General features: G+C 37.8%; 1 protein-coding gene across 1 annotated transcript in view; it reads left to right on the forward strand.

The window, feature by feature from the left end:
- Positions 1 to 24522, forward strand: part of pot1 (protection of telomeres 1 homolog) — a 36543-nt gene that overhangs the window by 10279 nt on the left and 1742 nt on the right. The window contains exons 3-14 of the mRNA XM_060887088.1: positions 93 to 165; positions 1274 to 1347; positions 3709 to 3816; positions 3970 to 4017; positions 5476 to 5581; positions 9192 to 9322; positions 9566 to 9856; positions 10663 to 10818; positions 21855 to 22024; positions 22241 to 22332; positions 23049 to 23078; positions 23182 to 23338. Of these exons, the coding sequence (XP_060743071.1) occupies positions 93 to 165; positions 1274 to 1347; positions 3709 to 3816; positions 3970 to 4017; positions 5476 to 5581; positions 9192 to 9322; positions 9566 to 9856; positions 10663 to 10818; positions 21855 to 22024; positions 22241 to 22332; positions 23049 to 23078; positions 23182 to 23338 (1436 nt within the window). The remainder of the gene's footprint in view (positions 1 to 92; positions 166 to 1273; positions 1348 to 3708; positions 3817 to 3969; positions 4018 to 5475; positions 5582 to 9191; positions 9323 to 9565; positions 9857 to 10662; positions 10819 to 21854; positions 22025 to 22240; positions 22333 to 23048; positions 23079 to 23181; positions 23339 to 24522) is intronic.

A 24522-nucleotide genomic window follows, 5' to 3' on the forward strand; every position in this document is an offset into this window, starting at 1 on the left:
TTTTTTACTAAAGTAAAACGAATCAGCTTAGAAAAACAGCAAAGCCATAGATGCCTGACTGCACCGTGTGTGTCTTTGTTCTGTTTTCACAGGGTGAAGTGGTTCAAAAGGGCCCTGTAGTGTCTAGCAGACAGAGAGAGCACATGCTAAAGGCTGCTATCCAAGGTGAGCTTCTGATTAAAATGCCCAATAAGGCTGTTTAATGCAGGCTGTCATGAAGCGAGTAGTTATATTGGAACTTTGGCCTTGATTCCGAGGTTAGAGTAGGCACTACCAGGTTTATGATAGACAGCACAAATCAATTTAATCCCACAGAGAAAATGCCGTTTCAGAGCTAGAGGAAAGCAAGGAACTCCTTGATCCTCAGAGGCATGGTCGCAGATTATTATAAGAAATATGCTAATATTCTCAAGCATGCAGTCTGTGCTGCTTGTCCTGCTTCTCCTTTGTATTGTTCTGCTGCATCAGACCTGAGGATTTGAATGTAAACCAGGGCTCCTTGATGTAGTGGGAATCTACATTTGCTTGAGATTACAATTCTCACCAATGACTCAATGACCCATTTTGGGTCAATAGGAGAGATATGTTAACTTTGACCTTCTTCATGCTTGAATTACTTAATCACTTAAAAATACTTCAAGCAAAGACAAGCAATCTTTTTTTTCTCCCCTCCCAGCAAGGTAGGTCAAAAAAGACCTTCTTACAGCCTGACTATTATTACAAACATAACAAATTCTTTTGGCTGTGCAAAGGTAACCGCTATACATGTTACTGTCCCAAGTGCATGGTATGTCCTTCATAATGGAAATAATCAGCTCCAGGCAATTCTAAGCCTCTTGTAGATGGAAAACAGTCCTGATTATCATGGCGTATGTGTAATGTGACAGCATGTGTAACCATGACTCCCACCTCCTGTCTGTTCATTTCATAGATTTAGAAATGTATTCCTGTATTGTCCTGAATCCTGAAATGTATTCCTTGCTACAACTTCAGGGTCAATCATTAGTTCTTCACTTACAAGCTTAGCTTCCTAATGTCATTTCTTCTCTTTTGTGCACTCTGTACACTCGCTGCACTTCAGGTGCACGCAGGATGTGGTTCCGTTCATTACATGAACATTTCTTGTGCACACCTAACCTAAACACAAGGTGTGGTTAATGCATTGGCTCCTCATCCTTTCTTTGTAGTAATTGAAACTTCTTAAGTCTTAAGTGTATATAACATATGTAGCTTTTTTCTTTCTCCCTTTCTTTCTTTACATTTTATTTCCCAGATAAAGACACGTCAATCAATGTCATCTTTTTTGGTACGCTAGCGAAGGGCTTCTCACAGACTGTCAGACAAGGGGTAAGCCTCTGCTTTGACATATTAAAAGTACCTTTTAAGAAACCTATGGTGATGTTTATGAGTCCCCTTACGGGGCAATCCCTAAGCTCGACTTAGTTAAATTTAATACCATTAGTAAAGAAAGAGCTGTGCAGGAATAGTATTAGAGCGTAATACGATTATACTTAATACTTTTAGCCAATGGGAGTTCCACTCTTCGTATGTTTTTAAAAAGGTTTGTATAAATAAGTAGTAGTATTTATGATGAATTTGAACAGTACATTGTTCACCGAGGCCTGTAATTAAATCCTTCTGTCTCCAACAAGTCACAAGCAAAGGGTATTCTGAAGCAAATAATTGTGTGAATATGATGGAGAAAGCACTGCAGTACAATAACACAGATTTGCTGCATTGAAAATAAAAACACAACACGATCACCATAGTTTGGATTGCCTCCCTGCTGGCTGTGTGACAGAACAATTCTCCCTGAGAGACATGTCTTTTACTCTGAACCTTGCTGCTTTGCTTTATGAAATGCACCGCATTTTTTTTGCTCTCCGGATCCTTTCCTCCTATCCTTTCAAGCCCTCGTGACTGCCTTATCTCTCGTTTTGTTCATTAGTCCAAGAGCCGCTTTTTCATCAGGAGCCCTCCACTGTGGCTTATCCTCGCTGTTATTGTTGGTGTTATGCTGAGCGTGACTCGCTGGCTTCTTGTTTGTGGAGTGGGCTAAGCTCCCAGATAGCCTGTGGAAAGAGCACTTCTTTTGTAATGTGAGCTGATGCTAAAACCCTGGACGTGATTACAGTAGACGCGCAGCGGCTTTTATAAAGGCGGCACGCTCCACTTAGTCAGTTTGCTTTCCTGCATTCATAAAGAAGGATTTCCTTCCAGAAAGGAGGCATACACTTCAAATATGTTTGTGTTTAGAGAGCGAGACGCATTGCTCTGTTATTAAAACGGATGCAGACAGTGAATAAATGCCCAGGTGTGATTAGTACATGGGTGTGGCAAAGACGCTAGCTCACTGAAGAAGTAAAAAGTTTTACAGCAGATGTTTGTCCATATAGAGAGACTGGAGTACAGCTGGAGAACTGGAGAACTTTGTCAGGCACATTTACAAATCGTAATTATTCCAAATGGGTTAATATGGTTCTTTAAACAGATAATGATTTGAACTGAAATTACAACCTGTCGATTGGAATTGGAAAATATTTTAAACTTTTTCCAGCCAAGCAAGTGACACTCTGGACTCTACAATGATAAATTCATTAGCTAGTCAAAGCTCCAATGTGCTGCCAAGAAGCCTAAAAAGTGGAAGTCAGCAATGTAATGACTACATAACTAGTTACACTAACACAGGGTTATGAAAATAAGGGAAATGAATGAATCATGTAGTACCTGATTGTGTCCTGACAAAAATGTCAGGTTTGGTGGATTGTCCTTACATCAGATGTGAAAGGTTGTGTCATAGGTTCTGTTTAACTGCATGGTGACGGCATGTTGTGCTAAATGTCTTTGGGCTGCTGCACTCAATTTCATGATTGTTTCCACGTTTATGTGCTTTTCTAAAAAAAAAAAAAAAAAAACTTCTGTGATCCATGTTCTCCAGACCAACGAGTGAAGTGCAGCAGGTGCTAAGAATGAATAGTGTGAGCTATAGTAACATCAAGGTTCATCGCACCATTGTGAAGCATGTTAAGTTTAAAATGCCACTCAAATCAAAATTGGTGTTTTAGCTCTTGGTGTCCTTGTACCTTAGTGTTCCAGACACCTATAACGACAGTGTATCTGCAGTTTTTCAGGGCTGAATAAGAATACGATTCCATCTTTATACGCTGTCAAGGTTCTCCATCTGTAATAAAGAATAAAAGGCTATTGTTAATCTTTTTGCTGTTCTCCGTATTCAGCTAATTGGTTAAGCTGTTGACGGGTCTGTTTAGATTTGTGGGCGTGGCATATAACTAATGCTGTTGTGTAAGTCACTCAAGCAGTACAGCACGTCCTCACTCTTCATCACTGAATCGATGTTCGAGAACGAAAGAATCAAATCACAGCAAAAAACTGTTTCAGAGGGACTTTAAACAGCTACAAGTTGTTGGAGCAAATGAAAGTTTTTGTTTCGTATAATAGCTGTGTATAATCTCTTGACCTTGGTCATCAAACAATAATTAGCTGGTTCTCCTGTTTGACTGGAATGAAAGTCTGCAGTCACTCCAGCTTTTTATAAATAAGATTTGAAGGCCCCTGCTTCACTGAAGTCTACAAATCCAGACACAACTCATTCAATGAGCTCATTCCCATCCCCAAGCTTAAGATCAATGTACTGGCATTGTGCTGTTTTTGATGATCTTTTCTCTGTCCCACTTGATATTGCTCTAGGACATTGTTTTATTGTCTGGCTTCACCATCAGCAAGTCACCCACTGAACAGACTGACAGGCTGCATCCATGTCTTTTGGAGATGAGGAGCATTGATGCCTGTGTGCATGTGAGTATCTGAGCCTAACAATGGCATGCGTTTCTGTTTGAACTCCACAATCTTTGAGTAACTTGGTTTGTTTTTAACCAAAAGAAGATAAAACGTTGCCTCTGTGGTTTGTTGTATTTGCATACGATTGAGTTCATGCGGTGTATTTCGCAGGTGTACTCATCTTTTGTCTCCGCCGGGCCTGCGGTTGTCAGCTCAGAGGTACTGTTTTTGCTTGCATATCGTCATAAATGCAGCAGTAAGTCTGATACTACATTTTGAAGAAGAAATATGGCTAATATGTTTAAAAGTGTGCTTATTCCATTCTGCCTTTTTTTTTTAAAAAAAACATTTCTTGGCAAGGAACAAGCTGATTATATGTAAAGAGCAGCTAGTCTGAGACGGCAGCCGCTTCCCCGTGTGTGCCGTTATTTCTTTTATATCAAACAGATTGCAGTTTTATATTAGGCGGCTGACTAATCCCAGTCACATCCTTTCTAACCGTTTTGGTGAAGTTTCTGTGGTATAAATGGAGCAATTTATATAAAATCTAGGTAATGCTGCTTCTCAACTGGATATTTGTTGAGTAGCAATTGTTGCAGATAAAATATATCACCACAATTGTCTGCAAAGTTACATTTCGAAGGAGTGCTTTTATTTGTGTTTATGGATGGGATCACTCTCATTACAAGTAGAACTCAAAATCCATAAATTATCTTTGTAAACTGTTTCCATTTAAATGACAACTGTAATCATCTGCTGTAGCTGGAGGCATTGCAACCGATTTCAAGCTCAGTGCTCTTCTTTAAGGCAACACAGCCATTTCTAGTCCTTGCCAAGCTACCGGCTGGTTTCGTTCTTGTTTAAATAATAGAAACGTTTTAGCATTTTGCAAAAAGCTTCCACTTGCATGATTTTTGCCTGGCCTATTTGAGAGCCTACTCCATTATGTTAATGTGGTATTTTCCAGAACATTAATGTGTGTTTGAACTGTGGTACAAATTCCCTTCACATCGCTGGTGGTACCAGTCTAAAGTTTGAAAAGACATGAATGTGTCAAATATGTTTTTCATAATCAGGGAGAGATATGACCTATACCTAAGGCATATCCTTCAAACTCAACAAATACTGTATGAAGACTTGATATCTTAATATCAAGTCATAATAATATTAAGAAGAAGAAGACGAAGAATCTTCAATATGATGAATGATCTTTATTTATATGGCACCTTTCCAATTTGTGTTCATAGAAATGCCCCCAGCAAATAGTTAATTTGTTCCTAGCTTAGTAAGAGCAGCCAGTGAGTGCTGAGCATATGTGGGCACATCAGCAAGTCTGTTGGGAAACTATCCCAGCTGGTCCCCTCATAAAGAGTCTTGACAGAGCGCCAGCAGTGGGCCAAGCTGTTATTAAGACTTCGACTTTGGTCACTGCATAATTCTTTTCATAGTTTAGATGTATTCCAGATTATCTCAACACAGGAAAAATAGTCAAAAGTAAAGAAAAGCCTTCTTTGTGTAGGTGTGTTCAAACTTTTCACAGCTACTGTTTGACTGGGAAAGTTTTTTCCACCCCGGTGCTACAAGATTGCATTCAGGAGACGCTGACAGTAAGCTCCTGTGCTTGTGTTTATTATTCATGCACGTCGCTATTCCTCTAACGCTTTTCTCTACATTCAGTCCAGGTACACGTATGTTCCATTAAGTGAACTGAAGCCCAGCAGGATAGTGAACGTTTATGGTGTGGTGACCTTCTTCAAACAGCCTTTTCCCACCAAAGGCACAGGTGAGTCCCCAAAATGCAGTATTAAGGTTACGTTGTTGTTTGTGCCCTTAAGCTCAGGCTGAGGTTAAGGGAAAGTTCTCAGCAGTGTCTCTGAATGCTCTATAGCTAGCAGTTATAAATCTTTCATTTATACAAGCATAAAATACCCCAAACTACACACAGGCTCTAATAGTCACATAAATGCACAGTAATGCCTATCTGTATATTTGTTTGTGTATGTAGTATATGTATTAATTAGTGTTTGTTTAAATTTGAATTAAATACACCTGCGTTGTTGAATATTGCATAAATTAGCAAAAATTAACTCAACTTGTCTGTGAATGCTGATAACTTACTGAACTCTGGTTCTACTCTTTAGCATGTTTCTCAGCCACAGTAGTGAGTTTTGAATGCTAACAACTGCAAACGTTTTAAACCTGTTGATTCTGCACATAGATGCTCACTGATGAACATTAATGTTAACGTCATTCAGCAATTTATCTCATGTGTTATAGAATGTTAGTAAAGGGAATTTAAATATAAAGCATCATCTTTATTCGACCATTTACATTTCTGCTTTGTCATCTGAAGAGAAATCCATAAACAAATTTGTAATAAATTGGAACAAAACATGTTACTGACAAAACATGTTACATCACTATAAAGGATTTCAATCATTTCAAGTTCAGCTGTCAACAATGTCTGTGCTGTTGTAGAACAGTACTGAAAACCTTCTGATGAGATTTTAACATTGTTGTGGTGTTATGCATCATTTTATCTAGAATATAAAGTACAGCTAAATTTATCTTGATCTGATTTATTTATTTATTTATCTTTTTCTTTTTTTAACATGTAGACACTTTCTTGTTTTTAGACAGGATTCAGAAAACGGCACTTTTTTTTTATGTGCTTCAAATCAGCATCCATAATCAATATGCTTCTGAGTGGTGTAGCAGCTCAGGCATCTCACACACACACACACACACACACACACACACACATTGTATATAGAGAAAGAGAGAGCACTGATTTGTCCTGTGAAAAATGCTGTAATTGTTTGCAGGCTTACAATATATTTAAATAATGTTTCCACCTTCTATTAACAATGTCGGTCCTTCATTGTCCTTTCATAATCATCAAACCATCAGTAATATTATTAATCGTGGATTTAACACCGTGTGTACAGTTGATTGAACAGATGGTGTGGGTTCATTTTGTATAAGAGTACAGCTAGGGTTTGATGGGCTTTATATTATTCATTCTAATACCTTATCATTTCTATAGCAACAGTCATTCAAGTCTTTGTGTATGATCTGACAACTGCACATAATCTTACTCTTAATAATAATAATCTAATTAAAAACGTGAAGAAAAACATATTTGATTTGGTGAAGTTTTTTTCCCCAGGTCTTTATGTTTGGAGCTCTGAGTCAGGAATCTCAGGTGTTTGTAATCGTCATGGTGCTTTGTGACATTTTCCAGAATGGGATCGTTTGAGATAAATTTCAGTTTCCCAGGAAAATGGCAAGATGTGGTTTTTAAATGATTGAGTTCCTTGTTTGAAGGACTGACTGTTTTTGCGTTGTGCTGTAAATGATAACATGACCTAAATTGTCTCAATGATGTTCTGCAATGTTAATTATAACTACTTAGAAAAGCATGCCATGTTGTTCATTAATGAATCAAAATTATAGTTGGCAAATCGTTGTGATCTATTTCAAACAACACAATTTACACCATGCTGTAATAAGATAATTCACTGAGGTAGTAAGCGGAGTTGTTCTGTTCCACATCCTGTTTGAAACAGCACTTGGGAAATAGACTGATGCCTCTGAAGGTTCTGGATGTTGGAGACACGACACATTATATGTGGAAGTCTGAATGGGTGCTTAGAATGGATGTGTGTTGGTTGCAGTGGTTCATGTTTATCAGGGATCAGTCATCCTCAGCTTTCATACTAATCATAGGCATTACATGATCAAAGTATGTTCCCTACTTTGAACCCTCTTAAAGAACTCATGAATGCGCAGTCCTTTTGATAAAATTCTTACTTCATTCTGACCCTTTTTCCTTCTTGCCCATCTTTCCTTTCTTTGTGTCCTTCAGCCTGAGACTCTAGCATAAAATCCTAATCCATGGGACGTGGTGTAGGTTACAGCAAGCAATTTGATACAGTAGCACTAACAAATTGGAGCTCTTCCACTTGATCATGGAGAGAAATGTATATACTTTCTCACTTTCTCATTGCTGACATCTCTGGCTTCAAGCTGCAATTGTGCGTACCTCCACCCATTCAGATAACTGATCCTTTTAAAGGATGTATCTTGCCGGTATCTTGTAAAGTCCTGAAAATCAATCCTCATTTCAGTCAAAGGCTCCTGTCGATGGATCATTGAGATGAGCATAGAAAGTCCAGGCTCTTGTCCAATTTAATCAGCACGGAGGATTGGGCATTGTGCACGTGTTTTCTGCCCAAAGAGGCAAACACTTCATTCTAAATCGATGCTGTAAGTAAAAGGTCATAGCAGAAATAACAATCAGCGTTTCAGTTTTGAAACAGTAAACCTGATTTAACACTTCTTATCGTTAAACATTAAAAATGTTTGTTTATTTTTGCAACATTTCGCTTCTTTCTCCTCTACTTAATTCTGTTCCCTCATTCAAGGAGAGTGAGGAAAGCTGAGAGTAGAACATGAATGTGAGTGTATTGTCGCCGTTTCAACAGGTTTCGCTGTGTTCAAAGCAAATAACAGTTTGCAATTGAATAATGAATTAACCTTATGAATCACAGAGACTCCATCTGGCAGCGTCTGTGCTGTAATGAGACTGATGCTTAGGTACTCAATCATTCCTTGAAATATTTATTGATATTAATTTAACCTGCAAATGATGCTACAAGCACTACTGAGTGCGATAAGACTGATTATTAGACTCTCTTGTACCAGGTATCCCCATATTGTACCCATTAGTTATTGTAATCGTTTTCTGTGCACTGAACATTTTACTTTCTTGATCAGAATCAGTTAATAGAAAGAACAAAATTAACACCAATGTCAATATAGGCAACATGTGATCAATAGTAATACACACCAGATACCATTTATATACACCCCGCAGCCATAACAATAAAACAACCTGCCTAAAATTGTGTCGGTCCCCACTAAAATAACTCTGACCTGTCATGGTCTGTCCTCCACAAGGCCACTGATATGTCTGGCACCAAGACCTTAGTAGCAGATCCTTTAATTCCTCCAAGTTGTGAAGTGAGGCCCCCATTATATGGACTTTTTGTCCAGCACATGGCACAGATGCTCAAACAGATTGAGATCTGGTGAATTTGGAAGCTCAGTTAACAGCTTGAACTTGTCGTTTTCCTCAAACTGTTCCTGAACAGTTTTTGGCTGTTGTCAGAGTTGCTCCTTACTATTCACCTGTCAACGATTTTAATCTTATGGCTGATTGTGTGTGTGTAATTGGTGCTTACTGTTTTACTGATAACTGCTCGGAGGTAAAAGCTTGTTCAATATGTTCACCATTTTAATTAACTACCGAAGCTGATATGTAAGGTAATATTGACAGTCCTGTGCACCTAAGCCACCCTGATCACCATGGACACATTGATTTTCTATAGATTACTGCTCCACACTGAAGATCACAGACCAGTCAGATGCTAAAGTGAGCTGCACCATTTTCAGTGAAAGGCTTGATGACCATCCGAAAATATTCCGAATCGGAGACATCATTCGTCTTCACAGAGTGAAGGTGAGAAGGACTGTATTTACCAACTTTGGTAGACTTACTCATTCACATTAACCAGGCTAGATTTAAACTGTTGGAAGTGCTTCTTTGATTGCATCCACTTATGCTGTAATTACTTTATGAGTGCTAAGCACTGTAATGGGCTCTAATCCCTACGATTACTGTTGATTAAGGTCTATTTAAGCAATATGTGAGTCATTTAAATATTCAGACTTGCTAAGAGTGTGTTGGAATTTATGTACACAGACTCAGGTGTTCAACGGATCCATGACCCTATTGACCACTTTAGGCTGGTCTACTGTCACATTTGATGGGATGACTGACAGCCCTATCGAGCCACGATCATCAAGTAGGACTTTCCATTTTGGTGAATCGGATAAACGTGCAGTGGAAGCGCTGCGTCATTGGGCAGCAAGGCAAATTCCGGCCACTGAGCCCACTGTCCCCCTGTCTTCAGTACAGCCGAAGATGTTTTTTGATCTGACCTGCCAGCTGCTAGCCAAAGCCAGCATAGACACCAGATGCATACTGCTTAAGGTGCGGTACATAAGACTATTTAATACACTTTGATGCCATAACTTAATCCTTATTATCTTGGAGTTATATGAACAAAATCCACTCAAGACTTTGTTGTTTTAGATAAATGAACTTTAGAGAAACATGTATAAAGCTGTTTGAAACAGAAATGGTTGCTTTTGTAATTTTCTTTTTTTTTTTTTTTATTTATTTTAGTCCTAATTTATTATCAAGATGAAATTGAGTGTCTATCTTGCAAACAATGACATACCACATGTATTATTGCATGTACACTAACAGTCCACTTTATTAGGAACACCTGCACATCCACAGTTATCTAATCATCCAGTAATGTTTTAGTTGCATAATGTGGAAAAAATCATGCTAATACAAGTCAAGAGCTTCAGGTAATGTACACATCAAACATCAGAATGAAAAAAAAGTGTGATATTTATGTAAATAGGAGTCTGGAATGATTGACAGGTGCTTTGAACTAGTATTAATTGACTGTTTCCTTTTGCCATTTTCTCAATAGTAATGATTTGTTTAGAGTTAACAAGGCTTTAGAACTGCACCTTCTATTTATTTCCAGTTAAATGGATAATGTGAAATAAAATCTTTTAATGTATGTTTGACAAGTCAAGTTTAGACACACATATAGTTGCATATGCACACATATAATGCAACACAGTCTGATGATGCCACCTCCTATAGTCCCTGAAAGTGTTAAATGCTTTAAGGGAAAATATTTATTTATTTATTTTTTATTATTTTTGAAAATGCCTGTTAAGTCTAGCACCTATAGTAGGCTTACTTTTGTTGCTCAGGTCTGGGATGGGACAAAATGTCCACATCCTATGCTCAACGTGGCCGTGGCACCAGACGCTTTAGAGGGAGAGGCCAAAACCTCTCTTGCTCGGGAGAACATGATCGCTAACGTTCTGGTCTACGACAACCATGTGGAGGGAGCCAGTAAGTTGAAGGTAAGGAGAAAAAAAAAGTTACTGATGTCATATTAAATGTAGCACTTCGTCATAATGAATATTTAATCGACTTGCTGTAAACTGTAGCTGTGAAAATGAGAGTAGCAAGAAAAATAGCTTTTATATAGAAAAACTGTATTATGCATGTATAATATGTTGCAACCAGAGCTTAGCGTTACGATAACTAATCCTATAACTCACTTTCAGTTGATCAAATATTAATGTTATGATCACAGCTGTAGACTGCACCAATATTGTTGCATGTGCTATATGAAATTTACCTGTACATCTGCAAAAGATCTCCAGCAAAATGTGTATTTAAACCTGTGGCAAGTGAGAAATGAGAACTGAGAAAGGTTTGCAATCTGTGTAGCCGATTGTGAGTCACCTGTCACTGGGAGTCCAGGAGAGCATAATTGGCCTTGTTCACTGTGTGGAAAGAATAGCATTAAGCTGGAGTTATGTGCTTGTAACTACATATATGCAGGGGGCTTTTTTGGAAGGTTTGAAAAATATGTGACGTGTGAATGCGATGTTGTACCAACAAAAACCGTGTGGGAAGTGTAGTGCAGTGTGACACAAGGCCCACAACAGGCTGAACAAACTACAACAACCCATCACACAATTCCGGCCAAGCAGGATTAAGGACATTAAGACTAACCAATTCCCCAGTTGTGGTGACTCTTTAAAAGTTGTATAGCTTTCAAACTTAACACAAATTCTTTCTTTTGTATCTTTAAGATTTGGACTTTTTTTTTTTTACTGAAGGTACAGGTACAGTTCATGAGGACAATCATGACATTGGTGGAAGATTTCTAAAGAAACTAAATGATCTTTCATTGCATCAGTGTTTAACATCTCAGTGCAGCTGCACAATAACACATAAGTGTTCCCGTGGGTTAATGTTGATGTCCTACAGATGGACGTGCCGTCTAACGCCTATCACTTTTAAAAGGGATGCAGATCTTTGTGAACAATGCTGTTCATGTAGTTGCTGCTGTGCACTTCATGAAATAAGCATGCGCTTGCCTCATCCCCCAGGGTGGAGTCTGCTGTGCAATAAGGGAAAACTAGCTGGTGGATGGTGAAAATGGGTTAAGAATTAAATAAGTCCTATTGCTCAATACATCAAGCAGTCTTGTATCTTGTCTAGTCATTTTCTCCAGCATAGGAGTGAAAAATATTTCCACTTGTATTAACTGTTACTTTAGATGCCCAGAGTTTCCAGTTCAATCACACATAATGAATATTATTTCAATATCCAGTATTAACTGTCAAATACTGATGGGTTAACTTAGGAAATCTGCTGGTTCTTATGGTAAATAAATGAATGAAATTAGATGCATATCTATGTGACACTTAATTCCAGGAGTCAGAATATTCCCAGTAAAGTTTTAGGAGAGAGACTTATATTTATTATCACAGGAGCCAGTTATTTGCAAGCCTTCTTTAAGAGGTAGATTGACAGACCATTGCCCATTTTTTTTTAATTTATTTATTTTTTAATTATTTAAATGCAGCTTTTGTTTCATCCACCTATTGTAAACCCTGAGCTGCTTCTGTTGTGTGGAATGTGGAGGGCTGTCAGGTTTTGCCTCTAAAAGATAGATTGTGCTTTTTCAGTGTTGTCACCTTTAGGATATGTGAGGTACCTTTTCCGTTTCTGTATGATAAATTCAGATGAATTTAAAGGATTATTTTATTTTTTCATTTGTTTTGAATTGTTCCAAATGGTTATACTTTTTAAAGACTAATCAAAATTCAGAACTGAGCAAAAACCTGTTCAGAGAATTGCCTTATGCATTTGTGTGACAGTCAATACCCCTACATATGAACGGTAGGGGGAAAAGTGTGTGTGAGTTCATGTGTGCATGCAGTGTCCAAGGTATTGGAATGGCATTTTTTTTAAATTCTTTTGTTCCTATACACTGTTTTGTTGAATTCCAGCTTGCAATTTCTGATATTTACATCTAGATATAACAACATTATACCAGAATTTAGGTAGCCAAAGCTATTGGAACAGGTAACACATGATTAGACAACACTGAAGGTTTCATGCCTATATTCACACACATGCACGCCTGATTTCACACTTCATAATTGAGTGCAGAGTGTGAAGGTTGAATTAGCAGAGCAATAGCACAGGTGTACATAAAGAGTCTCAGTCCATGCACCATAATGAGAGACATATCAGAGTTCAAAAGAGGACAGACTGTTGTTGTGCATCTTGCTGGTGTATCTGTGGCCAGGACAGCAAGTCTTTGTGGTGAATCAAGAGCCACAGTATCCAGGCTAATGTCAGCATATCACCACAAAGGATGACACATCCAACAGAAGTAACTGTTGTTGCAAGAGGAAGCTGTCTGAAAAGTATGTCTGGACAATAACCTGGATTGTATCCAAAAAACAAAACCACACAAAACTCACTGCAGAATTAAATGAGCACTTCTGTATCCACCAAAACTGTTCGGCAGGAGTTTCACAGGGTCAGAGTTCATGGTGCTTTTAATGCTTTTAATAGGGTCAGCAGCTGAAATCTTGGGCTGTGGCCAATGTGACATATGTGTTGTTGTTTGACGAGTCCACCTTCACTGACTTTCCCCACATCTGAGAGAGTTACGGTGTGGAGAAGCCCTAAAGATTCTTACGACTCAAACTGTTGTGTGCCCAGAATGAAGCACAAGGGTGGATCAGTGATGATTTGGGCCAGAATATCATACCATTTGTCATCCACTGTTATTTTCTTTGGCCAACATGTTCATTGTCTGTTGCTTAGTACACCCGTGGCTTCCTTTTTTTTCATAGGACATTTCAAATAGTTGTATTGAATATGTTGTACGCATTTAAAATGGCTCTGATCGATTCTTCATCTTTTCTCAGCTTTTAAATTACTTGCTCTCCCATAGACAGCTCTCTGGGGGTTCATGTTGGTTTTTCCTTTTTAACAACAAATTCAGTCCTCACAGGTGAAACCCAGGGCTCAAACCAAGAGTAGATTTTCTGGGCAGCAAGAAACACCTGTAAGTCAAATATACTAATAAAATATTTATTTTATTTTCAGATGTGTGATTTCAACCCGACTGTCAGGTTTTGCACCTTTTGATCATAAACCAAATAGTCTTTATATATTACCCTTTCCCTAAAATAGACATTTCCTTTACTTCTAATTAGTTGGACACTCAGAACTCTAAGGCATTTTGAAGCCTGTCTTGAAGGCGTTTGACTTCTTGTACAAAATAAAAGCACACAATGTTTCTTTAGTGAATGTCTTCTATAAATGCTTAAAGAATAAAGATTCAAACTACTGACAGCTTTTCTACTTTTACTCTCTTTGTGTTAATATTTCAGAAAGACTGGCTTTTTTATTTCTTTTTGTGGTTTCTTGGGCCTTGGAACAGTATGATTTTGGCCTTGGATTTTAATATAACACTTTAGATCATATTCTTTGGACTTGTATAGCTATGGCTGACTTTATGTCTCTTAGTTTGTTCATCCTACCTTGTTTTAGGAGGATAGTAGGATTTTGTGCATTGGGTATAAAACAAAGGTTTTAAGGTTATCTCCAAGAGCCTATATAACTTCTGTCTTCTGGCTATAACTTCTGTCTGACCTTGTTGTCTGTAAGTGTGCCATTGCCATTTGGGACTGCACAGTGTGAAATTCTGAATGATCGGACATCAAAGTTTTGACATCTCGGCTCAGGCACAACTCTAATGAGAATCATTTACAGTTCTGTAGGGCTTTTGATTGAAAAGTGATATAAATGTTCATTTTTAAACCCTGTAACATTTCAAATGTGGCGTTTTAACCGTGTGTCAAAATCTTGCTTTAATGTTACTCACACGACAGCACTGTTAATTCTTGAAAGTCAGTGATGAGTTTGCTTTAACGGCAGCTATGACTGTAGTGTCAGCTGTAACTCCAATGATGATTTTACATCAATGCACTCAATTTAATACAGTACAGTTTCTATTATAACTTATTCACAAGACTCGCATGACAGACTCTCCATATAATATAAGCTTTATCATAGATTGATTTTAATTAGAAATCTTAGTCATCAGTATTGTCATATAACAAAGACATATAATCATTGTTATTATAGAGATTTCTCTAATTAATCTAGATTTCTTTAGCATTTATTTAAGTCTTGGATGTTTTCTGGCACTGGGGAGTCTTCATAGGATGCCGCACCTTCCAAGTTCTTGGTATGACAAACTGTTGTTGTTGTTGTTGTTGTTTGTTGTTTGTTGGAGGCTTAGATGTAATAGAAATAAGTGTTGGGCTGTAAGACGGATAAAACACTGGAACATTCTGCAAGAGCCTGACATGAGCTTGGCTTTGATTATAATCCAATAACTGCAGACTTAATGTTTTGTTTCTTATCTGTTTGTTAAAGAGCAGCTTACAAAACCATCCCCAAATATGAAATAAGTCTATCCAGCTTTAATTTAATTACTTAAAAATGTTTTTAAATGAGTTAAGCTATAAGACTTTTATTGCTGAACTGTTATAAGTTAAAACTAGACCACTGCTGCCTGCAAAATATTTGTAGTTTAAATTCTAGTGAGAAAACAAAAGGGGAAAACTCCTGATTTTTGGTTCCTCCATGTCCTCATTATCTGGAATGTTTTCCATGTTAGGTTCTCTGTTGTCAAACATACAAGGTCTTGGAGTGATGTTCATCATTACTTCTCAACAACAACAAGCAAATCAGTGCTGTCATTAAGGGTTGCTTCTTCCATCTGTGAGTTGTTGCAAAAAAACATATTCTGTCCAACTAAGGCCTGTAAATTTTGACTTGCTAATTTCATCACGGTTAGACTATTGTAAGTGGCTGGTCCCCCTCAAACTGTGCTATCCTGCCTACAGCTGGTTCAATATGCAGCAGTTTGGCTTTTAGGTTAAGAAAGAGGGATCACATCACCCTGTATTGGTGTTATTGGGTTCACATTAAATGCTTTATGTTTACAATACACGTTCTGCTGTCATGCCCCAATATGTCAGCACACAAATATTCTGATCAGCTTTTTTTGAGAGTTCCTTGTTGTTACGGTTATTACCAGAGGTGGGAGTAAGTCACACATGTGCAAGTCACAAGTAAGTCTCAAGTCATGAATGTCAAGTCAAAGTCAAGACGAGTTTTTATTTAATATTTGTCAAGCAAGTCTCAAGTCTCAAATTTGCAACTTAAGTCTGACTCGAGTCAAGTCGAGTCCCCCATCTCTGAGTCATTTAACTCAAGTCCGAGTCAAGTCTCAAGTCATGAATATCAAGTCGAGTCTTTTTTTAATATTTGTCAAGCAAGTCTGAAGTCTCAAATATGTGACTTAAGTCTGACTCGAGTCAAGTCATATGACTCGAGTCCCCCATCTCTGGTTATTACTGCCCTTTTCTGGGGTTGGTCCTAAACTACATTTCCCTGTGAGTTCAGCTTCTCCAATAGCCATGTTTATATCTTTGTAAAAACAGATTTTTTTTTTTACTTTTCAGCATTTGAAAAGGTCTTTTAATAAGTTGAAAAGGGTTAATACTTTAGGGTGTCTAATTATTAAACATCATCATTATTATTGCTGTTGTTACTATATATTTAACCATAGCTTTGTTATGGCTTATTTGTTTGATTTGTAAAGCACTTCTGCTGTAAAAGCGTCTCTCAGTTTTAAAGGTGCTGTAACATGGACATGCTCTTTTAAACAAGAGCACAGGTTTTTAATAGGGGTCATGTCCAGAGACTGAGAGGGCCAGTAAACATTTGTGTACAGTGTTGAGAAGAAAAGCCTTTTAATGAATGCCTGCTGTCTAATTCACCAGATAACAGCAATATTTTGTTACTGTTATCAATCGCTGTGCCCCTGTCATCTGTAGTATTGTGTGAAATTGCTGGAGCTTTAGACTGGGCAGGAGTGAATAATAGAGTGAATAAAGCAGGCCATTAGGATTATACAGAATGAGAGAGAGAGAGTTTTACGCTAGTGAAGAGAGGGCCAAATCGATATGGTAACAGCGAGAGGTCCTGACTGTAACGGCCTTGATGCATAGCACAGTCACAAAGCCGTGTCACACAGAGTTGCTAATAGCCAGCTAAACAGCAGCTTCAATTACACATGAACGATCCTAATAACTGTCTCACTCTTCACTTCAATGAGTGACTGTCAGCTACTGAATTAATAATTCTACATTTCATGGAGTTCTATTTAGAGGACAAGGCCTCAAAAATTTTTGGAATATCAAAAAATTACCCAAAGCTCTAGTATCCTTTATTTTTTTCTTTTGCCGTTGCATCGAGTGTCCCAGGCCAGTTTCCAGTGTTTCATCTGAAAAAGACTGCCTGGAGTAATAGCATGAAATTAATCTATGTCTGGAGCATAGATTGAAAGGAAAGCAGTCAGAGCCAGATTTTCCCAAAACACTGTAGCACACAGAATTTTGGTGCTTTTTAACATTCAAATAGTTTTTGTATTGTGATGTAGAGTAGAAATGTTAGGAAACTGTTAACTGCTAAAAGATGATTTATGCTTTAAAGCAACTGTTTGGTTTAACATCACTTTCAAAGTTTGTTTTCATTTGCATCACTAATGCTGCATTTGACAATAAATTAATCATAACAACTTAATTAATTAAGTAAAAAAAAAAAAAATCATCTAAATGACCTCAAATTTGACTCCCTAAGCCAATTTATGTTAGCTCCTGGAGTTAAAGCTAGATGAATAACGCTAATGGCTAACTTAGTTAAAAATAGCTTTGTAATGAATTTATGAATTCTATAGAGGAAAATTCATTTATGGATGTTTTTGCTTACTCCAGCATAATGAACTTTTACTAAGGTACAGACAGCAATGTACTCATGTTCCATACTTGTTAGCTATCTATGGTTAGAACCACACAAAGCGCTACAGCACTGTACATACAGATCAAAATGTGTGTAGCAAAAAAAAATCTGATGATAAATTGGCCCAATTGATTGTTTTTCTATATTGATATGTATATATTGGAGGAACGCTAAACACAAATGATTAAAATGCTAAACTAAGTCCCTACTATTGATATATTGCATCAAGCCATTGGCTGGAAGTGAGAAAAATAGAATACATAGAAGCCTTTATTTTGTCACATATACATTATAGCACAGGGAAAGAGTTTGGGGTCAGCCATGATATAGCAGCCCTAGAGCAGAGGGTTAAGGGCCTTTGTTCAAGGGCCCAACAGTGGCAGATTGGCAGTGCTGTGGCTTGAACCTCTGTCTGCTAATCAACTAAGCAACCTTTGTGATTGGATGAAGCTATAAATAAAAATATATAAAATGTAAACATAAGTTATTCTTTTTTTCTTGGAAATCTAATAAAGTAAGAATGCAACTATTCAATTTTAGTAACACTCGTAAACTAGAAATATGGCGAGTCGATTCCACCCTTGGTTGTTGAGATTTTGTCATGCCATTTCAAGGTTTCCTTTTGACTAAGATACAGTTGTTAAAGGAATAAGTGCACCAGAAGAAATGCAAGTGCCGTTTTTCAGTGGTTGGAGTTGGCTCACAGCGGTGTGACATCCTGTCTGTATTCACATCTGACTATCAATTATTCATGCAGAGAAAGAAGAGCACATTGGCTGTCTGAACACACAAATGCTCTGTATGTGTGATTTCCTCAGACAGCAGGCTGATAACACATGTCTACCTGTAATGGGTTCTAGATATTTATATGTAATTTGGTATGTATGTGATACATATATGTAGAATACAATATAACAGTACAGTAGAATATACTGAATTAATGTAGCGTCATGCCACATCCAAAAGGGTTTCTCTTTCACAATAAAATCTTTATAACAAAAAAACTGATTGTGTAAATGTACTAAAGAAAACACCCTTGAATAAGTCATGTTTGTATTGAATCGGACTTGGCACGTGTATTGTGTACTGTTTCAGGAAACGCAGGTTTTAGACATTTTGGCTAATGGGTCTGGAAAATGTTTGCTGACATAACAGCACTTTTTTTTTTTTTTTGACAGAGATGAATAGAACGGAGAGCTGCAGTCATTCACTCGTGCAATTCCAAAGCCAGAAAGCCTCACAAAAGCTTAGGAGGAGATGATGATGATGATGATGATGATGATGTTGTCAGTCTGCTAGCCTATTCTTCTCTTATCAGAGAGCTGGCGAGAGTGTCATCTGCAATATTGTGCTGAAAATGAACATTTGAATGGTAGGGCAGTAATGTTAGATTTGTGTTATGTCCTTACCGATAGCTAGCTGCTTAAAATGCTAAAATTCATTTTTTATTTGGACATAATGATAATATAAATATGCAATTAGTTTATATTTTGGAACCGTGAAGGTGCTCAAAGTAGATTAAAGTGCCCCATGGATATATTTAACAATTTTTTCCATGACAAAGCTGTTGTAATTTTAATAACTTATGAGTAAAATCATGCTTTAGAGTAAGAAAGTTCACCATTTCTGGTACAAGGTCATCATAAATTGATTGGTTTTGGTCGTAATTATTGACTTTCTACTAAAAGAAACTTTAGGCCATTTGGTCCAAATGTCCAAATAGCAACATGGACAATAGTACTTTTTTCCCCCCAAGATATTCAAATCCTAAGGAAGTCATCTCAGTCTGTGCTGATGGAGTTAATATTGTACTTTATGCACAACGGTGGCTTGCTTTGATTTGGGCAAACTACTTTTTTTTGCGAACTGAATATGTCTACCCAGTTCCACACGTTTTTAACCATATAGCTGAGTTTAATACCAGTGTTATCCAGGTAGCTGCAAATCTTAGGTTAATAGAGTTTTCCATGCTGGGAGCTGCGGTCTTTGTAAAGAGCACTACTTCATTCTAGCTGTTCTCTTCAGTACCACTGAAGAGACCTTTACAAGTAATAGATTTTATGTTATTTTTTTTGCCCAGCAAATGAAGTGTCCTGCTGACACATATACCCTTGAAAACCGTTCATGTGCACAGAAAAACATTCAGATAAGTCAAGTATAATTCTACATACATTTCATTCCTCATTAGTAGCGCCTGTTACATCCACTTGAGACAAGTATAACAGACATTTCCAGCCAATAGTATTCCTGACCCACTCACCCATGTATTTTCTTTCTTGACCATAATTCTCTGAGTGATAATGCCGACTAAAACGTATGGAATAATATTCTGCAGTAATTCAGATGTTTAGAAATGTTTCTTATTTAATAAGCGTGCACAGAGATCTCAGTATATGCATCAAAATACCTCCAACTGGATCCTCATCTATATGCCTTTCGTTGTGCTTCTTTAACAATCAGTGAAATAAGAATACCAAGGATTTCTTCAATTACTTAATTTTGATTGCTGCATGCAAGCAGTCTATACAAGATGTTTTTACTGAAAGCAAACATGAAAATTAGCGCATTAAAACAAATCCTGTCAAATAAACAGAGGCAAGGCATGAATTTCATAGTGAGAGATTTTTTTACTTCTATGCTGCAAAGTTTGTTACTTTAATGCAGCCAACATTTGTAACGCAAGAATTTCTCCCTCATTTATTGGCAAGCCGTCACCCCAAACAGCCGCAAGCCAATAAATCATTCTGCACTTCTTCACTGTCAAATTGAGTTTTGTACTGCAAGGCACTAATGCAAGTATAGAGTAATCAAAGCAATATTGGCATGAAGCTAAAGCTCCAACTCTGGCAGCAAAGAAACTGCAGTGAAGTAAGCATCTGTTTTTGGCATGTTCACTTAGCCTTTCAAGGATTACCAAGGTTATAAAACCTGAGGCCCAATCACAATGCTGTTAAGAAGGATGGCGTAAGAGAGGCAGCAAGGGGAGAAGAAGGTATAAACTCTAATGGCAAGGACAAGGCTTTAACTTTGTGATGCTAGTAGACAGAAATGGACTTTAGCAAACAGAGCATATCCAGCCCTGGCTGTGAATGTGCCACTTTGTTACAGCCTCCTTAGACCACTGAAATCCCAAAAGTGCCAAATAAAAATCATGGCTGTGTACAAGCTCACAGAATTGAGACCAAAGAATGTTAACAGCTGGTGCAAACCATAGTGAATATCAACTCCAGTGCTCTATTATGGTGCTATATTCTGGTCTTTGACTCTCCTGGTCTAGAGGCACAAGGAGGACAAGAGTGACAAGTGAAATCCCAGGAGCTTAAACTCTCTGACTGCTGCTTGTCAGTCAGAGTGAAGGAGGAGGGTTAGTGCGTCTGTCTCTCACTTGCGTTCATATCACAATCCGAACATTCTCAGGCTCATATCACAACCCAAGTGAGGCAGACAGACGTGCACTCCAACTCTGAAGCCGTTCACCCACAAGGTGTGTTTCCTTTCAAAGCACCAGCTTTTATTCATGATTCTTCTTAATCAGCACATCACCAGTGATCAAATGCAACTAACTGCATGGTAAATGACTTGAAAGCTGAAATGTTTGCACACTTTCATAATACACAGTGAATCAAAAGTAAACCACACAACCAGTAAGTCCCTGCAGCGACGTATCCAACAAACAAAGCTTACGCATCCTATTGATGCACTTGTAGCATATTCGTCTCAGCCTACACACCTGAGTGTTTGCAACATGCTGAAAATCTACACTGCAGTAAAGAGAAGCAGGTATGCTGTTATATAATACCACACCCTGCTGGCCATTGGGTTCTGTGTCTTTAACGTGGATTATGTATTTCTTTTCAGGCTGCACAAACACAGAACACATGCAATGGTGTTTTTGTTATGCAAAGAATAGGGTGTGCAATTAAGAACAACACTACAGTGCAGATGTTTATGGGTGCAATGATTCATTCCCGTGTAGTATAAAAGAGTCCTTAAGGATTTATACCAGACTGCCCCCTGCTGGAGGATGTTGGCAAGCTGCTAACGGACTTAACTCGCAGATGATTTGTGTGATTTGTGTTATTTAGACACATTATTAGTCGCAAGGGCACATTAAAAAAAAGGGTTAATGATTATTATTGGTTGTTAAAGTAAAATGAGTGGTTATTGCTCCTGAGCCGTGTGTGTGTGTGTGTGTGTTTTTTAGCCCGGCATGTTTCTGCGCCTGTTCAATCTTCATGCAGTGGCACAAAGAGCTTCTGAGGAATCTGCTGACTGTGTCAGTCCCCTCAGCTTCCACCTGCATGGCGGCACTTCATACGGTAAAGGCCTGTGTGTGATTCCCTCAGAGAGCCCAGAACTCCAACCACTCAAGAGGTAAAGTGTACTGTGGCTTTGACAGTTTCCTGCATAAAGAAATTGTTTTAGTATCACAGTTTTTATACTTGACTGAGGTGGAAAGTTAGTATATTGATAAGAACAGTGGATCTCTTTGAATCTACTGTAAAATAAACAGATGCTATTAGAAAGTGGTTTCTGATAAGTTACTGAGAGCACTTCATTTTTTCCTTTCCTTATGTCTCACTTGTACAGATTGTTGGAGAGTCATGCAGCAATAGCTAGTGAAGATATAGTGAATGATGTCACTCTTTTAGAAGCTTGGTATACTCCTCCAGAGACTCTTGGTACGTCCCAGCCTCTACACACCTTTTGAATCAGTGGGCAAAGATCTGTATACCTCTCTGTATCTCTCACTGTATGTCTAACCGTATCCACTGTAATACATGTGTGTATGTGTATAATGCCCCCTGTAGAGTTAAATACTGTATTGTGTAGAGAATTGTAGCATAAGGAGATGATTGGAAAAGTAGTTGAACTCTCAATAAGGAAATTCAAACACCATTGATTTTCACAACACTGAATTGTTACTTTGAAAACCACACATCTTTATACTTTTTGTTTGAAAGGAACTGTCCTCGTTCAAAGATTGAAGTTGATGCTTTCGATAAAAATGTTCACTTTGCAAACAAAAAAGATTCAGGCTAAACAGAAACAGGCGTGTGTGTGTGTGTGTGTGTGTGTGAGAGAGAGAGAGAGAGAGAGAGAGAGAGAGAGAGTGAGTGCGAGATTCCAGGCTTGATTGTCTTTGACTATGTTTTGTTGGTAGCAAGATGCTTTCAAAGTGAATTTTGCAAACTAAAATTGACAGTTTTCGCATATCTGAAAACTAGGTTTGTGGAACCAGATTTCCCCTTTGGGGACTAATAAAGCGCTCTACAGTATTTCAGTGTTCAGTTAAATACTTTAGTGCTGTATAGTTTTAAAACTAATGTTTGTCCAGTATTTTTAATGACTGAATCGATTGTATAGCCTTGAGTAAAGTGTTGCTGTTGTGTTTCAGGTGAAGAGCTCAATAAAGATTTTTATACAGGTAAACTAGAAAGTTCTTAATCAGTACAGTTTTGTTTTTTGTTTTTTTTTAACATTGCATTTTGATACGGCCTTTTTTATTCATTGTAATTGCATGTGTTCAGTTAGGACATGTGAACACGCAGTGCAGCAGGTAACACTTGCTCATGTGAAGAGATGTACTACACCTGTGGTTTGTCACGTTCGTGCCAAGGTGAAATCATACCAACCCCAGAACCTGTACCAGTGCCTCAAACTGTTCTGCCCACAATGTACAGCACTGTGAGTCTCATACTGCACAGTATCAAATGATGCAGATACAATATTTAGTCTTTTTAGAAATTCATAACATTTAAAACAAGTAATTATATTACTAGGAAGTAGGAAATGTTATTAAAAAGCAAAAAGAAAAGTGTTCAATTGGTTTAGTTGTAGTTTTTTTTCACTGAATGGTGGGGCGTTGCTCAGCTGGAAACTTTCCTGCATTCTGATATCATTCTGATTGAGACTATTGATTGGTAAAACACACTCCTCACAGGTCAACATAAGGTTTACTGATTGGAATCCATTTTCCTTAAGCACAGAATTTAGTAATCCAGTCATGTAGTGTCTACTACTAAGTTTCTTAGCACTTTTCCTTTTCTGCTGGATTTAAAAGGCAACATCATAGCTTCAGGTTAGCTTCAGAATAGCTTTTGTTTATTGAGCCACAGTATCATTTTTGTAATGCGTTTTAGCTTGCTTTTGCATTTTGTTCCCTTGACCCATGTAAAATTTGCCATTTTTGGAATAGGAGGAGATCCCAGATTAATTCCTGCTCAATTTCTTTGTGCTGCACAGAAACTATAATAAAAGTTAAGATTCAGCCACAGAAGATGCCTATTACTAGTCAGCCCCTGGTTATCCACAGTAAATTTCTCCTTATTTGTTTAATATCAGACTCTGCAATTACCTACAGCAGTATCAATGCAGACTCCTGCCCAGCCGTGTTGATATTCAGTATAACGCACCAGAGTAATACAACAACCCACCAACTGTGTTTATTTTTGCTCTCGGAAAGTAAAGCATTTTCACTCAAGTAAAATTTGGCTTTTCTTCTTCCTTTTCATCTTCATCTGATGAGCTCTGAACAGATTTTACATCAGTGTTACAGTCCTGAAATAAAATCTATACACAGTGAAACCTCCCAGTGTGGTTACAGGAATTATTGTCTCTCTTGAAATGCTGCTTCACCAGTCAGAGTAGTTGAGCAGGACTATCTGTTGATAATACTAATTAAATAATAATAAAACAACAAAGTAAAATGATCATGTGATTGGGAACAGACACGGAGAGACGGAAACAGATGGTCCTGGGCTCCGATTTGTTACCAAGCCCTTGCTGTGCTGCGTCACACTGTTCAGTAAAAGAAAGTGCTATTATATTGTTATAGCATGTACAGAAAACAAAAACAGTTTCACCCTGCT

The sequence above is a fragment of the Tachysurus vachellii genome, chromosome 14 (assembly GCF_030014155.1).
Source record: "Tachysurus vachellii isolate PV-2020 chromosome 14, HZAU_Pvac_v1, whole genome shotgun sequence".
Classification (NCBI taxonomy): domain Eukaryota; kingdom Metazoa; phylum Chordata; class Actinopteri; order Siluriformes; family Bagridae; genus Tachysurus; species Tachysurus vachellii.